This window comes from Antennarius striatus, chromosome 9 (genome assembly GCF_040054535.1).
Source record: "Antennarius striatus isolate MH-2024 chromosome 9, ASM4005453v1, whole genome shotgun sequence".
Lineage (NCBI taxonomy): Eukaryota > Metazoa > Chordata > Actinopteri > Lophiiformes > Antennariidae > Antennarius > Antennarius striatus.
Window position 1 is genome coordinate 20799479 of NC_090784.1, and position 14393 is coordinate 20813871.

Consider the following 14393-nt stretch of genomic DNA (forward strand, 5'->3'; position numbering starts at 1 on the left):
TGAAAGCTGCGGTCACCCTGATTGTCTGACTAAATAACTGAGCCATAGTTTGGGTGGGGATGAAGTGCGGGCTTTTGAAATCAGAGCAGTCTGTTTCTAATGAGGTGGCAGGAAGAAAAAAAAATCTCTGTATCTTTAGAAACCATTCGACCAAACAATGGCCCGTAAAAAACACACAAGTGCGCACTGAAGAAAGTCTGAAATCACGGCGTGAGTGGCTGCAGCAGATAAGGCCGAGACCAGGGTCTTGTATAAACAAACATCTCTGCTATTCTCCTCCGACACACACACACACACACACACACACACACACACACACACACACACACACACACACACACACACACACACACACACACACACACACACACACACACACACACACACACACACACACACACACACACACACACTGGGGGGGCATGGCCCCATCTGGAAAAGTTGAGCTGGGTGAAATCGTGCGCGTCGGCGGGAGTCGTGATTGGGAGCCCCACCTCAAGACAAGGACACAACCGGGATAAAGTTACACAACACCAAGTGATTAACAGCCGTCCGTCTGCAGAATCACAACCCCACCGGGGAAAAATCCACAGTGGACCAGAGGTGCAAAAAAAAAAAGTCTGGGAGGAAAGCACAAGGACCAAACCTGTCATTTAAATTTAAAAAAAAAAAATCAAAATTGTAACGTCACACCGGACATTTCAGTTGTGAGACATCAACGCTGTAAAAATGAATAGCCAGGAATACTATTCAAATATGTATTTCATAGTGAAAGCAAAGCAAGAATATCTGCGGGGAAAAAAGTTTAATAGAAATTGGAAATAACACAAAATAACTCAAAAATATCAAAATGCACTTACATTTGTGCATGGGGTTGTGTGAAATAATACTGAAGGTTTAATGTTCCAGAAATCCTCATTTGAGACAAATCTCGCTCCTAGAATGAGAATGAAATCAGACCACAGCATGGAAACAGAAAAATAAAGTTATAAAAGTTCCTAAAAAGCATATTGCAGTATTTGATTTCTGTGTCTAGAAAGTTGTTATTTTTTAAATAAATATCAATCAGTTTTTGAGTTATGCCCCATGCAGAAACGAACTCTGATCACTGTAATAACTTCACCTTTTCTTATGAAGTGCGGAACATCATCGTAAATATTAATGACAAAGGGAAGGATTATCTGAAGAGAACCTCTTCGTGCATGGAGAATGCATTGTCATCAAGCTGAAAACATGACATGTTTGAATCTGATCTCATGACCTTTTGGAGATTCTTGGTTCTCACATGATGTTCAATGTATTGCGTCTATATGTGAAAGGTGATAACTTATATCTGTGGAGGAAAAAAAAATCAAACTCTTGGAATGTTGGCAGGGATTCTCTGTGATCTATAACACAAAGTTTGTTTTCTTCTTCTTCTTTTTTCCATCTGAATGGCAAGTGTCGGTTTCATGAGAAGCAGCTTCAGCGCTTTCGGTGTCAAGAGTGACTTCACTTCCCAATTTACAGATAGAGAGAGGGAGGGGGGGCAGAGAGACAGAGAGAGAGAGAGAGAGAGAGGGAGAGAGAGAGGGGGTGGAAAAAAACTTGCCATCCGGTTATGGTCTGTGAGCAAAAAATTGTGACTGCAATGGTTTGCGACATAGAGCCAACGCGCCCCTGCACGCATTGAAGCGAGCTTAGAAAGCTGAATTAACCATTAACAGTTGGAAAAAACGACTAAATGACAACAAGTGCGAGGCTGCTGCTATGGACTGTACGATAAAGGTACGTGTTGGAAGTGTTTTTCTGCTGCTGCTGGAGGTGAAGCTGACAGGCGGCCACCCACACCAGCGCGCAGTCTGCTGAGTGAGAGAAGGCGGTGATGCGAGCTCCCCACTCTTTCCTTCTTGTACAAAATTTCCTCTTCCTTCCCGTTCGTGGTTGTATGTCAGCTCTATAATAACACAACTAACCACTACATCTTTACAGTCAGATAAAAACACTAATTGGTGACCGGTTACGCGCGCAAAAAAAAAAAAAAAAAAAAAAAACGGATTTCACAACTTCTTTTTTTATAAAAAAATTTTTCATCCTAATTGAACAAACTCATCCTGCACAATATCCAGCAAAGCAGCAACAAAAAATAAGACTCCGAAGCGTGAAATTGGCGAGCATTTGGCGGGTTTATGAAGTGCTTTCTTTGTCATTAACGACCTTATTGAAGGCATGCGGAATTTTATCAGCGCGCTCAAGGCAGGTGTCCCTGAAGGCGCCATGGATCAACTTGGACGCATGGGGAGAGTTGTTTTTTTTAAAGAACAGGAGGACCCACTTCCACCAGACTGCGGGTATATTTCACTTTTCATCACAGATACACCTGACTGTTTTTTCTAGGAGACCAGAAACACTGTTCTATCGTCTTTATTTGAAAATTGGAGAAATAAAGGCCTTCATGGCAACGATTCGAATCGAAAAGCTCTTTTCGATATAAATGAAAACTTTAAGGTGAATATTGCTCAACGAAAGAAAAGATTAATTCTTTTTAATCGTCAATCCAGGTCACAGATATAATCATTCGTGTATTTATATTTTGGGCCATTGATTTCAATGCTTTTATTCTTATTTCTACGATTAACTTGCGACTAACGCAAAAATCGAAATATAATTTTGACGAAATACTAAAATCGATTTATTTGGTGCCTCCTAATAAATTATTGTAACGAAATGCCTAAAATTTCAAACATTTAACGCTTCAGTAAGTCAATAATGACCCAAGTGAATTAAGTGCTTATTGAGGGGCCTCGGTAGATTGAGGAACTGAAGATTATGGTTTAAGTTTGTCATTTCTACTTCATGTCATTGTAATAAATATTTATTCGAATGTATTTTAATGCCTTTTGGATTTTACCTATGGCATAGAATAGATTAACAAAGGGTCCAACTCAGGAAAAACAACATCCTGAACCCATATCTATATTTAATATATTGTGTTGTTTAAATGTTAGGACGCGTCCAGGATTCTTTGTTGATGACCTGTATTTTTCAGATAATTATTCCCCTGTAGTCTGTCGCAGCAGATTGTGTGCTGGGGGTTATTTTAAGTATAATTTATAGCTGCAAACGGGAGCACTTGTCAGGTGTCGTTATCTGAACTCAGCAGGCTTCCTGTCTCAAACCTCAGACTTTCCGCACACATTTCCGTTCCGTGGACTAGAAAAAAATGTCGAATATCTAACAAAGCCTCGACAGAAAGCAACATGGGTGGACAAAGTGCTTTGCTTTTAACTCGACACAGGCTGGAGGTTCAGGAGAACCGGGCCTGCGCGCTGCGTTTGAGGCCTGCGTGCGCTGCCAGGCTCCAAAGCGTGAAAACCGCATCTGTTGTTTGTGCAGCAAAAAGCAGCTGCTCAGCCCTTTGCAAAATCAGCTTGACTTAACTTTTACTTCTGCTTTCTTCTACTTGCTGATGACATGCGCACAAAGCGGCTGTGCCTTTGCACAACCTGATTTCTTGTTTTCAAATTCTTAGTTCTTATGTTTTTATTCCCAATCAGGTATTATATGGTATTAGTCATTAATCCAGATGAGCAAGGAAGATAGAAAAAAAAAATCCATAAATGTTTTTTTTAAAATCAAAATTTAAAAATACACACTGGGCCTATTTTAATTTCGTAGTGTGTTAGATTAATTCAGTACAGGGCAAAAGAAAATGTTTCAAGATGGTTTACATCCGTCTAAATGGAAGCATTAAACCTAAAAGTTGGACGGTAGATGATACACAACCAAAATATGTGAACAAATCAGTCTCTACAGTAAATAAATGGACTGGTGTAGAAAAACACTGACATTTAATATAAACCTTACATTTTGTGCATGCAAGACAGCAGTTGTTAACCACATCCTTGGCTGTATAGGTTAGAGAATTGGGTCCTATATTTTGAATTATGACCCCTTTAAATGAACCAATGCCTCTCGCAGGTTGTTTACCTGAAGCAACCAAATAGTTTATTTCTGCACTTTGTGTTATTTGAATTATTTTCTACAGACCTAGAGATGTGGAATCTCCATAAATTCAAACACAGAGACAAAAACAAAAACAAATAATATGAAAAAGTCTTTAAATTTTCGACATTTTATGGTGTTTGTCATCTACAGCATAATGAATAAATAAATAAATAAATAAATGATAAATGAATGAATGAATAAATAAATAAATAAATAGATAGATGGATGGATGGATGGATGGATGGATGGATGGATGGATGGATGGATGGATGGATGGATGGATGGATGGATGGTTGGATGGATGGATGGATGGATGGATGGATGGATGGATGAATGAATGAATAAATTTTCAAGAAAAAAATTAGGGAAACGTTGACTCTTGATTTGACCAGCCAAATTTGTGATGATGCCAGCTTGACCTTCAGAAGGCTTTCACTGACATTCACGGAAACAGTCAGCAGAATAATCCACAATGAGAATAAACGTTAGCTGTGGTCCCCAAAGGGGCCCCAGCCAAGAAAACACTGAACAGATAGGCAGACTGCTGATCAACCGACATTTACTATAAAATAATATGGAACAGCAACTTCACCCATAGCGAATGTTTTGATCTAATTAAAATGCTGTTGGTCTTTAACAAACCTCCATATCCAATTCATGCCATTGCATTCATCATCATTAACCCATTCAGGCTTTATTCATCTCAATATTTAAAGGAAACTTCCTAAAAAGTGTGAAAACATGATGTTGACATTGGAGCTTTGATGCTGGGTTTAGATTTAAATCCTCAATATTTCCTGAATGTAACAGGGTAAACATGTTGTGGACAGCCTGTGATCATGTCAGAAGCTCTTGCTTTGGGTGAGACTGAATGATGCAATCCACAAAAGCTGCTGACTTGAAGCCATGTCAAAAAGTTTCCATGAAGGGCTTTGTGTTTGTTCTCACAGCCAAACGGTTGGGCGTTGTGTAGTCGAGGTGCACAACATGACCAACCCCAAGAAGGGGCACGTGTTTTTAAACAGTTGTCTTGTGCCAATGCATGAGCAGCAGACTGAAACACACTGAAACACACCAAAACACACTGAAAAACACTGAAACACATAGAAACACACTGAAACGTTCTGAAACACACTGAAAGACACTGAAACATTCTGAAACACACAGACACACACTGAAACACACTAAGGCACACTGAAACAAACTGAAACACACTGAAACATACTGAACAGGAAGTCAGTTGTGGCTCTGGTGGCCAGGCCGCATTTTGGTGTATTTCTATCAGTGTGCAGAAAGAGAGAGAGAGAGAGAGAGAGAGAGAGAGAGAGAGAGAGAGAGAGAGAGAGAGAGAGAGAGAGAGAGAGAGAGAGAGAGAGAGAGAGAGAGACATGGGGAAGATAAAAAAGCGGGAGTGCAAGTTTGCGGTTGTGAAAGCATGAGCTGCGCTGAAATCTTGTTAAGAGCGGCTGCTAGTTGTGATAATATCGACAGTTTGTGTGCTGAGAACCCGAAAAACTATCTTTAACCGAGGTGCAAACATTTACTGCTGTGTTTTCTCACATGGGTGTGAAGGGCAGCAGCTCCAACCAGACTGTTTCACTTCTGCACAGAGAAAAGGGCCTCTGGAGGAGGACTGGGCTAAAGAGCACAACCCAACACACACAATGCAAAGCAGTCAGTCAGGAGCTCAAAGGAATGCCAGCAGGAAAACATGTCTATTAAATGTGTTTTTAGATATTAAAAAACAATTTATGATAATGACTCATCTGGCTGCACTGTTTCTGTGTATCTGGAGTGCTAAAGTTTTGAATAAAGTTCCTTGTGTCTTCAGGGAGACATTCCTGGAGGCTGAAAAATTGCCTTCTTCTACATCATAAATTTGACTCTTTTAAAAAAACAAAAAACACTGATGTATACAATCAATTGCAAAAGCATTTTCTATGTGAAATATTCTGGATTTATCCATAATTGTACAAATCAAAGCTGATGTGTACACATTTATTTGTATATTATTGTATATTATTTATCTATACACATCTATATACATTTATATACAAATTCATTTGGACAAATTTGACAGAAGGTTTCATTAGACCTTGTTTTCCAAAAATTAGTTGTATCTGGCAATTATTTTGTGGTTCAGGTTTTAAAGGGTTAAAGGCCTCTGGAGCCCACTTCACATCTTTGTTTGAGGCTCAATAGGTGATGCTAGTGTACACGCCCATTCACTCAATAAACGGCTGGCTGGTCAGATGCATTGTGGGTAATGTAGGCACATGGAATAAAAAAAATTCTCTCTACAACACCATAGCCTTTGATTTTAACAATGGTGAAGCCAATGAAAACTGACTTTTTAGTGGAATTTTTTATTCATTTTAAGCGTTAATGTTTTTTAAAATACAAATCAATTATAAATTATATAATCTATATATTACATAATCCCAAACATTATGTTTGAATTTGCACTATTTCTATTCGACATCCAGAATGGATGACACTTTTCCTACGAGTGAGGAAAAAGTCCATGTGGTTTTCACGTGAAAAATTTCACGTTTCTTTCATTTGATATCAGAATCAGCGAGGTTTTACTTGCAAGTTCAAACCGTTTTCACATGCTTTGTAAAGTATGCATTACACAGCATCAGATGCTCCAGCCTCACACGTTGAGTTCTCTATCAGTTCGTCTGTAGCTTTCAGGAAATGCCAAACTGTGTGCCATGCATTAAGATGTGGCGAACAATGCTCAGGCAACAACTGGGCTAAAAAAAAAACCCCACCCACACAGGCAAAACAAAAAGAAAAACAAAGCAAACGCGGCACTTCAATCAAGGCTACACTGCTCCTGCTGTCCAGTGAACCCGACCCCCCTCTCCTCCCCTGACCACAGGTCTTCAGGGTTGTTTTCCAGCTTTAAAATGACCCACATTTTTCGTACATCGTTCCCCCCTCCCCTCCCCTCCTCCGCCATTTCCTCTCCCTTGGCTTGTGCCAAAAGGTTCTCCTGCACATGGAGGCCAGGTTTCCTGTAGGCCACTGAAAAAGCGCGGCACTGACGTACAAGGCCCGAAGACAATGCTCAGCTCCTCTAAACAAACACGCCGTGGAACCCACTCCGAGTGCCGCGGTCGCATCACGTAGGCACACACTTAATCTGAGTAGCAGACGGAGCAGCAGGTCCGGTTTGGGCCATCTTCAGAAGGGTTGAGGCCTCTTTGTAGGTGCTTGAAGGTAGATTTCAGCCTACCATGAACCCCCCCCCACCTCACCCACCCAGCAACCCCAGTCCTAACGACAAAATAAAAATGTGGTTGAGGTTTCTGATGTGCTTTCAGATTAGACAGCCTTCACACGGTTTTCTAATCATTACGCTTCGGAGCATTTTTCAAAGTGGTTTCATAATCTGCGATCTCTCAGGCTGTTGAATTTAGACAGTTTTTTGTTGTTTGTTTTGGGGGGGGGTGACTTTTTTTTTAATAGATTCCAAGCAATACAAATAATTAAGAATCATTTTATGAGCAGGTTATATGTTTGCAAAATCTTTGGAGGCTGAATGGCTGTAACCCCTAACATCTCTAAATGCTAAACTGGGAGGAAATTTAAAAATCTGTTGGAGATTAGGAGCAAACTGGAACTTATTTTGGTATATTCTTGGAAAACTATTATTATTGATGTTCTGTTTGGATCATAACTTGAATGAACTTTAAGATTTTGATGTTAAACTCCAATATTTTAATCTCATAGCTTTAGTGTCTTATTATTGTTAATTCTACACAGCTAAATGTAGAGACCTGAAAAAGTGTGATATTCATCATAGGGCCCCTTTAAATCTGTCCATATTCACTGAAGCCTGTGAAGTGGAACAAACTCAATACCTATGGGTGGAAAATGAGTGTTTCCACAGGTGGTGACCCGTTGCATTAATGCAGACGCTGACCCCCGTGGTTCTGTTGAACAGGAAGCGTTGTCCGTGGTGAGTGAGGATCAGCCCATATTCGAGTCGGCCTACACGGCTGCGCCGGCCATGCACATAAAGGCCGAGATGACGTCGCCCGTCGTGTTCAGCCAGGCTTCCAAGCAGAGCCCAGAGCCCACCGAGCCAGAGTGGGTGGGGTCGGCGGGGCAAAACCCTGGGAAAAGGACCGAACACGTGAACGGAACCAGGTGAGTCAGGGCAGGACGGACACCTCAGTGGAGCAGAGGTTCAGACATGATCAGATTTTGGCTTTTACACGAGCTGTTTCAACATCATGGGGTTTTCCAGATGTTAAAATTGTTGAGTGTTTCTTTGGCTAATGAAGGCGTGTGTCCATTGTTGACCAACCATCACTGAATTTGAACTGAATTTAGGAGAAGGATTACATTCTTTGTCAGTGGTGCAAAGTAACTGAGTTCATTTACCATAACAGAAAATGTAGGATACTTAGATTTTGATAATTTCAGTTGGAAATGTACTTTTTTGTTATAGAGACAGATTGTAGAAGTTTTAAGACATATTCCTAACCATTTTTTTTTAACTTTTACTCTCAAAAGAAATGTCACTCACCCACCAAATATTATATCAGTACTGTGTGAGTATCTGTTCAAAAAATCTGATGAGGGAAATATCCAAAAATAACGTTATTTATTTTTATTTATCTCTCTTTAATCTTTTCATAACACATTCAGATCGGTCTACTGATCCAAACAGGGGCCAGAACCCTGACTACTGGTCACCATACAGCCAGGTTCTAACTAGCTGTATTTAACAGCAGTGAAATAGAATTACTGCTGTGAAATAAGAATATATTGTTTAACACATTTTTATAATTGCAATCATAATTTAAGAAAAGGCGATGTTCTGTTTGGAGACATTATTACAGGAAACTCCAAACATAACCTGCTCCACACAAGGTCACTATGGGTTACCATGGTGATCCGGGCGATAAGGATCGTAGGTCATGAGTTTGAGACCTGGATGGGATGATATCCGGACCCATCCTGCTCTCTGGGCGCACGATGCGGGTCCAAACAGAGCCAGACCCGCTTTCTGCCATCTCTTATTGATAAACTACACTTTTGTACCCTGGTGAATAAACCCACAACAACATATTATCTCCTCTCTCCCAGCCGGGAATCCCCCGTGGACTGCAGTGTGGCCAAGCGCGCCAGACACATGAGCAGCGACGAGGGGCCGTTGTCCTACCAGGCCTCTTACGCGGAGCCTCGCGTCGGGACCCCGACTGCCACCCCCCCAAGCACCGAGGAAAAGAGGGTCATCGTGCCCGCAGGTGAGCCGGATCCCTCCGCCCCCCCCCCCATCCTCACGCAGGGCAGTGACCCCGCAACAAGCACACGCTCACTCACCACCTTTGCGTTAACATGCATCCATTTCTGTTTTTTTTTCTCCAAGCTGCTACCACTCACTACTATCCACCTTTCACCGGAAGGACTTTCAACTTACAAAAGCATAATTAACTTCTTAAAATAATAAAGTAACGCTTTTGTGACGTAAAAGTATAAGACATATTTTATTTCATGAATACTTGCGCGCCTGTGCACTTCGGCTGAGCAAATCAGTCTGACAACAACCTTTAGTTTCACGCACAATTTCCACCTTTTCCGTTCTCTTCCCTGGAGACTCATAACGGAGCCGTTTATTCACGGGCACCTTTCAGGGAGTTAGACCCGGCTCAGACGGCGTCCAGGGATCGCTTCAAATCCAGCTCCGAGATTCATCAATGAGTCACCAGCATACTTATTCTGCTTCATAATGCACGGATGTTGCATCACAGTAGCTGGGGCTAACCAAGGACATTGGGTCCTGAAGGGTGTGGCGACATAATCTCCTGCCTAATATTTTACTGTTAATTCACACTCATTGTTTGCTACTGGAAGTGAGCTCCTTTTCCTGAAATCAGAGTGGTGAAATGTTTTAGAAATGTACCGAGAGACCGATTTCAACCTGAAATGTTATTTAAAAAAGTCTGATGTTTTGACATAAATAAAAATACATTATGGTTTGTTTGTTTTTTTACAAATATATATATATATATATATATATATATATATATATATATATATATATATATATAATTATCATAGATTAAGATTATATCAAAACACTCTATAATCTAAAAGTTGGTCAAAAAAACAAAATAACTTTTTTGACTGAACCCAGGCTTCACAGTGGATCTGACCCACATATCTATTTTATTTTATCAACTATATCAGATATCACATCACAGACCTCTTCTTTCTGTTTATGACCGCCACCCATGACTTATGTTTAATTCTCTGCTTCATATCAGACCCTGAGGTTTGGACCCATGACCACGTGAGACAGTGGCTGGACTGGGCCATCAAGGAGTACGTCCTGGAGGAGGTGGACGTCATCCTCTTCCAAACGCTGGATGGAAAGGCCCTGTGCAAAATGACCAAGGACGACATGATGCGCCTGACGTCGGCCTACAATGCAGACATCCTTCTCTCACACCTCAATTACCTCCGGCAGAGTAAGGCTCTCTCCTCTCACTGGCCGATTGAGAGCATCACCTGGTTTTGACAGTGAAAACGTGTTTTATCTACAAGCAAGTAGGATCAAGAATAAACTAAGACTTAAAGTTTGATGGAAACATTCTTGTAAAAATCTGTTGTAGGAATGCGTGGAATGTTCTTGCGTGAATCGGTTACTCAAAAATATCATTAATAGAGAAAAATCTTCCAGAATTTAAATGCATTTAAATGCTCACCAACATCCGGAAATTTTGTAATATACAAATGCAAAAACAAACAGGATCTTAGGCTGAAGTTTAGCAGAATTCGATGTCTTCATTAAACGTTGCAAACAACTCTTGGTTAATGTGGGTTTGATTTTCGTTGTCATGGGTTCTAATATGTTATGTAATTCTGCAGACAGGATAAAAAGAAGTTATTAGCTGAAGCAGGAAAAAACATTAAAAACAACGATTAAATTAAAAAAACAAAAACAAGAATGTAATTTTATCAGAATATATCTGTTCTATATGTTGATTTTACAAAATAGCTGCACATTTTAATGACTGAATATTTGTTCTTTGGTCTTTGCTTCAGGTAGCCCTACCTTCTCCTACACCACAACTCCTACCAGCAACACTCCACCACAACAGCCCAGACTACAGGTGAAAGCAGGTGAGATATTCCGTCATACTTTCGTATTCATCCTAAAACCACATTTCCATTTCCATCTTATTCAGTTAAATTGTTAGCAAATTGTTTTCGTACCATAAGTCTACTTGTCATAATTTCCCATTCGTCATATCGTCTAAACTGTTTCTGGTTGTCGTTCAAATCTCGGACGACAGAATCACCAAAATACAAATTGCTTGAACAATTAGGATCCCAAAATATGTTGAGATTCACAGTTGTGTCACAGGGTTTCAAAAGTCTAAAAGTTTCCTTTGCACAACTGGAGTCTCATTAAACAAAACTCTGATGAATCCAAAACTCAACAGCCAGTTTCAGACAGGAAACAGCTGCGCTGGTGCAGGAAATGGGGGTATGGGTCCTGCTCCTGGGACAGAATTCACCATCTTGTGGCCTGAACAAAAGAATGCAAGTCCAGAAACTATGGGTCATCTTCAGACCTCCAAAGTCTTATTGTGCTGGATTCTATTTACTGACTTCCTTCCTACCATGTCTGAAGGGTCCACTCCAAAGCCTTTTAATCTCCAAAGTAACATTCAGCGTGTCATCTTTGTCTTTTTGTGTGTGCAGAGAGCAGTTTTGATGAGATCAGTCGCAGGAACAGCTGGCCGGCAAACACCATGACTGCAGTACCAAAAGGTAGGACAACAGAAACACACGCTGATATTTCACCCATGGAAAGTTTCGTTTCGGCTGCATCTTAGTATGAAACAATTTCACTGAAGTGGTTTTATTTTTGATTTGCAGGTCCGTCCATGGAGCACCAAAACAGCACAAGAGTCACAGATCCTGCTGCAAGACTTGTGCAAGGTATAAACATGATACTATAGTGATTACAGGTCTGGACCATTCAGAAGTCACTACCAGAGTCACAATTGGTTATAACTCACAAATAATAGCCAATAAACAATTATTGTAATCTGAATCTGCAACAAAACCTACTAACTGAAGTTATTGGTTAAGTACTAAATGATCAAGTAAATCTGACGTCTTGGCATTTCTTCTGTGGATATTCTAAATTTTGACACCAAGATTAAAATATTTATTTCAACTTTATGCTTGAAAATAATGGGTCATCCCTCCAGGCTTTATATTTTTTAAAATATTTTTTCTAACTGTTACTGAATTCAAAGTGTAGATTAGGCTGATTGAAACATCACAAGTATTTATTCATGAAGCGTGACATTTTGAGTGGAAGGCTGGCGTTAGATGGAAAGTCTATGTGTCACCAAAGTTGCAGAGTGATTGTACCAAAGTTCATGACCCAACAGCCAAAGACTGTGCAGATAGTTCAGAGTTGCAAATGCAAAATCTCATGATTAAATTTTTGGGAGATCTGTCAACATAAAGGCTCAAAAGATCAATTAGATCTGAAAAAAAAGAGATCCAAAATGCACAATATTCTTTTTGTTCTTTGTAGATCCATATCAGACACTGGGGCCCCTAAGCAGTCGACTAGCCAACCCAGGTAAGAATATAAACTCTCACAAATCAGACCAACAAAGAAGACACAAATGAGGCCTTTACACTGTCTGCTTTGGCAACATGTGAGAAAAGCGAGAGAGGGCTGGCCCAGTCGTGCTAACGTTCCAAAATGGTGTAAACATCAAGCAACACCTGTTGTGTCAGCACAATTGCATCACGCTTTCACTGAGACGGAATCCGGCCTCCCTCTCACCAAAATGACTGTTTGCCCTGCTGTTTCCTCACAGAAGGCCAAGCCCTCAGCTCTTCCAAGAACCGAACGGGCAAACAAAGTCCATACAAGCTCCCTGACCCCAGCGCTCACAGGCCTGTGGGTAGGTTTCTGCCCCGATGTCAGTCACTTTCTCCAAGCCACACAGTGAAAAGGTCACATTTGCTGTCATAATACTTTAAGGAAGGAAACTGTCTGCAACCAAATACCCTAGCAAAAAAATCCGACTGTCAAAGTACTAGGAGCAATCCAGGACGTCTGTTTTGGGTTTTTTGGGTGTTTTTTTTTTTTAACGTTTCAAAGAGCTACTACTATCTGACTTATTAACCCCTCATTTATTCTACCAGGTTCGGGGCAGATCCAGCTGTGGCAGTTCCTGCTGGAGCTGCTTTCCGACAGCAACAACGCAGGCATCATCACCTGGGAGGGCACCAACGGCGAGTTCAAGATGACCGACCCGGACGAGGTGGCCAAACGCTGGGGCGAGCGCAAGAGCAAGCCCAACATGAACTACGACAAGCTGAGCCGAGCTCTGCGCTATTACTACGACAAGAACATCATGACGAAGGTGCACGGCAAGCGTTACGCCTACAAGTTTGACTTCCAAGGCATCTCACAGGCACACCAGAACCACGCAGCAGAAGGGGGGATCGTTAAGTACCAGACTGAGATGCCTTACGTCCAGCCCTACCACAGCCATCAGCCCAAAATGAACTTCATGGGCGGCCATCCGGCGCCCGTGTCTGTATCCCCTGGGAATTATTTCGGCCCTCCAACGACATACTGGAACTCACCCAACAGCCCCATCTACCCCGGGACGGCTATGACCAGACATCCTGCCACTCACTCCCACCTGAGCTCGTACTACTGAGGACGCCGCACGTCCAACCTGAACGGGACAACGTGATGGAGTGTGAAGGTGGTAGAAAACACCACACTCCATCAAGGATGCACCTGAGCTAATCCGTGCCTGAAATGACGGCGCTAAGGTGCTTTTTTTTTTAGGGCATTACGGTGTCGTCTTTGTCACATTTGTAAACTTGGAGAAAACACGAGGCTAAATTAAGTCCATGATGAATGGAAAGGTTTTATACTCCTCAAAGGATTTCCATGAATATACTGATGACACAGTGGTTATAAAGACGTCACGAAACCAAGTTTATTTTGTAAGTATTTTGTTTGATAGTACCTGTTGTAAAGGCCATAGTCCTAGGCTTTAATGTTTTCCAACGGTTTGTAACTATTTTATTCATTTCATAGGTCAAACCTGCAGTTAGCGTATTCACTGACCTGACATTTGTAAAAGAAGAATTGTACAGAATGATTGTCATGTAGCTACTAAACATTTACTCGATGTAAAACTAATAAATAATGCATGTAAATAAAAATGGACTCCTGTAAGTTTCATCATATAGACCAGAAGTGTCAACATCAGCATAATGGCTCCTCTCAAAGGGCCTGATGTAACTTATAAATGTAACTAATGTAACTCGATGTGACAAATGTAACAAGTCCCTTAATGTTAAATAACTGAATGTATTACTTAACT

At 41.0% G+C, this 14393-nt stretch overlaps 1 protein-coding gene across 3 annotated transcripts; it reads left to right on the plus strand.

The window, feature by feature from the left end:
- The first annotated feature begins 1607 nt into the window (after positions 1–1607).
- Positions 1608–14218, plus strand: fli1rs (Fli-1 proto-oncogene, ETS transcription factor-related sequence). Of its 3 annotated transcripts, none has more exons than XM_068323544.1 (10): positions 1608–1767; positions 7943–8148; positions 9094–9254; positions 10275–10478; positions 11056–11133; positions 11719–11787; positions 11896–11958; positions 12569–12616; positions 12861–12947; positions 13192–14218. In XM_068323544.1, exons 1-10 carry the CDS (start codon positions 1750–1752, stop codon positions 13713–13715), a joined length of 1458 nt encoding a protein of 485 aa, XP_068179645.1. In that variant the 5' UTR covers positions 1608–1749; the 3' UTR covers positions 13716–14218. The 3 variants fall into 3 exon arrangements, with proteins under 3 accessions (XP_068179645.1, XP_068179647.1, XP_068179646.1); XM_068323545.1 differs by lacking the exon at positions 1608–1767 and adding an exon at positions 1802–2330 and having other exon boundaries at positions 13192–14217; XM_068323546.1 differs by lacking the exon at positions 12861–12947 and having other exon boundaries at positions 13192–14217.
- Positions 14219–14393: the final 175 nt, after the last annotated feature.